Here is a 3,255-nt window from a genome sequence, read left to right as displayed (position 1 = left end):
CAGAAAAAATAGTGATATAGTTTTTGAATAGTTATTTATACCACTTCTGAAAAGTATATTTGGTTTTAAAATAATTATATATAACATACTTTATCACATGAAAAGTTTAATACATTTCTTTTTTTTAAGATTTTATTTATTTTATTCATGAGAGACACAGAGAGATAGGCAGAGGGAGAAGCAGGCTCCATGTAGGATGCCTGATGTGAGACTCAATCCTGGAATCTAGGATCACACCCTGAGCCAAAGGCATGCTCAACCACTGAGCCACCCAGACGTCCCTAATACATTTCTTCATTATAGATGGTTTATTAATATATCTCTTCATTTGTAGACATTTTTGCAACAAATTTTCTTTTGTAATGTCTACACTTTATATTTGCTTTTAGTTATAAATCTGATTCATATTATATAGAAATCTTTTGCATTTTATTTATTTATAAACCAGTGCCACCTAGCCTTAGATCCGAAATGTTCAATCCACTGATAAGCTTTTAATATTCAAATAGTTTTCTTTTCCATATAAAAATTGTTTAGGAATAATTGAGGTAAAATATAATTATGATATACACTGAATGGTGTAGCAATTTATATCTTCTGGTTCAAACCACTTGATTAAATAATAATATTAAACTTTCCTGAGTTGTTGTTCTATGATTTATCCCAAATTTCACCTTCCAATCCCAACTAAATCTAAAGATTTAGTATTGGAGCACCTGGGCGGCTCAGCCAGTTAAGAGTCCAACTTTTGATCTCAGCTCAGGTTTTAATCTCAGGGTTGTGAGTTCAAGCCGCACATTGGGCTCCACATTGGGCATGGAGCCTACTTAGAAAAAAAATTAAAAATGAGAACCTTAGTATTAACTAAATCTGAGCATGTATAGTAAAATCCAGATGTCAAAAGTCTCAAATTCTGAAAGCTAGGCAATCGTCTCCATTTTGTGTATTCCTCTAAGTATATAGACATGAGAAACTCAGTGGGCATGAACATTAATACACATATAGATTAGAAGAGATAGGTCTTTAAGAATCACTACCAAAGAGAAGAGTATCCAACATTTTGTTTTAATGGAAAATGTGCCCAGTATGTGAGATTTCATATTCTTTTATAATAAATAACAAAGACACTACATTCCAAGGCTAAATTCACTTTTCCTCAATACTTCCAGGATCCACAGGGTAAGGGCCCCTATGAAAAATTGACCCAATCAGAACAGAGTCCTTAAGGAGAGTTTTCACAGTAGATATTAAAATTACTAACTAAAATGAAAAGATTTATGAAAAGTTTAATTGAAGAAATTAATTTCTCTTTTTTTATTTTTATTTATTTATTTATTCATGACAGACACAGAGAGAGAAAGGCAGAGACACAGGCAGAGGAAGAAGCAGGCTCCATGCAGGGAGCCCACATGGACCTGATCCTGGGTCTCCAGGACCACAGTCCAAGCTGAAGCCCAACGCTAAACCGCTAGGCCACCAGGGCTGCCCAAAGAGATTAATTTCTAAGAATAATCAAAATGAATCTGAATGTCTTTGATTGGTCATGAAAGAACTCTTCCTGAAACTTAAAACCTTACCAAACAGTCTCCTCATTGCCACTTTCATATCCTTATTTCTGAAAGTATAGATAACAGGATTCATGAAAGGAGTGATAAGGGCATCAAAGATGGCTAAAAATTTATCTATGGGTAAGGTAGGGAATGGCCACACATAGACAATAATGCAAGGACCGAAGAAAAAGACCACCACGGTGATGTGAGCAGAGAGAGTGGAGAGGGCCTTGGATGAACCATCTGAAGAATGTTTGCGAACTGTGACCAGGATGAAGATGTAAGACACAATCAAGATGAAGAAGGTGCCCATAGAGATGAACCCACTGTTGGCAGTGACCAGAAACTCCAGTCTGTATGTGTCTGTACATGCAAGTTTGATGAACCGAGGAAAATCACAATAAAAACTATCCATTGTGTTTGGACCACAAAAGGGCAAGTTTACAACAAAAGCCAGTTGGGCCACAGAATGGATGAGTCCAATGGTCCAAGCAACAGCCAAAAGAGAAATGCACATTCTTAGGCTCATAATGCTCAGGTAGTGAAGGGGCTTACAGATAGCAATGTATCGGTCATAGGCCATGACAATGAGCAGCACCATCTCTGTACCCCCAACAGTGTGAATGAAAAACATCTGAGTAATGCACCCTGTCAAGGAGATGACTTTATGTTTTCTGAAAAGGTCATAAATCATCTTTGGGCTTGCAATGCTAGAAACACCTGTGTCGATGATGGAAAGATTTGCCAGCAAAAAGTACATAGGGGAATGTAAGTGATGGTCTGAGATGATTGTGACCACAATGAGAAGGTTTCCTAGCATACTTGCTATGTAAAATATAGTAAAAAACAAAAAAAGAAGAATCTGAATCTCCCAAGAACTGGTGAGTCCCAGTAACAAAAATTCAGACACCACAGAGTGATTTCCTCCATCCATCAACTTCGTGTGCCAGGCCAACTCTGAAGTTACCTAAAGAGCATGAGAGGGAGAAAAACATTATATCCAAGTTAAAAGGGAAACCTGGCTATAGGATTACACAAATGTCAAAAACTGAAGACCACTTAGCTAGTGTACACAGTTAATAGAGATGACATAGTACAAATATCACAGAGAGCCAGCACCAAAATTTTTTCCATGCCTAGATCTTTGTTATCATTTAATTATGTGCCTCCAATTTAGTTTGGTCTTTAGTGCATAGGGAAGAGGGAGAAATGTAGACAAAGTTACCTAAGAATTTAAGGAGAAATACACCAGGAAATAGACATACTTTCTAATTTCTATACTGAACTATGCCACAGACTGGAAACTGCAAAAAGACACATAGAACTCTTTAGAATGGCTGCCCAATAGTCACAGTGTGGATGGATCATAACTTATTTACTAATTTCCCTATTAATAAGCATTTACTTTGTTTCCAGTTTTTTGACCCATGCGGACAATGCTACAGATAACTATCCTGATACATAAATACATCCTTGTGCATCGATGCTTTCCTCGCTGTGTCACAGATTCCCAGAGGTGAGATCACTGGGTCAACATGCACATATTTTTAAAAATATGTTAGTAGTGTTGCCCAACAGCTTTGGGCAAAAAAGCTGTAACAACACATACTTCTATAAGGATAAATGTTAACACTTTCTTTAATTGTTCCCAGAATAGTGGGTATAAAGTGATAGCTCACTGCTGTTCTGGTTTTCATTTCCCTGA

The 3,255-nt window shown here is 36.8% G+C and overlaps 1 protein-coding gene across 1 annotated transcript; it reads right to left on the bottom strand.

The window, feature by feature from the left end:
* Positions 1 to 1,512: 1,512 nt before the first annotated feature.
* Positions 1,513 to 2,511, bottom strand: LOC121477572 (olfactory receptor 4F3/4F16/4F29-like). The gene has a single exon (XM_041732003.1). It carries the CDS (start codon positions 2,482 to 2,484, stop codon positions 1,513 to 1,515), a length of 972 nt encoding a protein of 323 aa, XP_041587937.1. The 5' UTR covers positions 2,485 to 2,511.
* Between the last annotated feature and the right edge of the window lie 744 nt (positions 2,512 to 3,255).

The sequence above is a fragment of the Vulpes lagopus genome, chromosome 2 (genome assembly GCF_018345385.1).
Source record: "Vulpes lagopus strain Blue_001 chromosome 2, ASM1834538v1, whole genome shotgun sequence".
Lineage (NCBI taxonomy): Eukaryota > Metazoa > Chordata > Mammalia > Carnivora > Canidae > Vulpes > Vulpes lagopus.
This window is presented reverse-complemented; position numbering and strand designations above follow the sequence as displayed.

What these genes read in the sequence shown, in the direction of transcription:
- LOC121477572 (XM_041732003.1), bottom strand. Translation starts at nt 2,484, where the DNA reads ATGGATGGAGGAAATCACTCTGTGGTGTCTGAATTTTTGTTACTGGGA.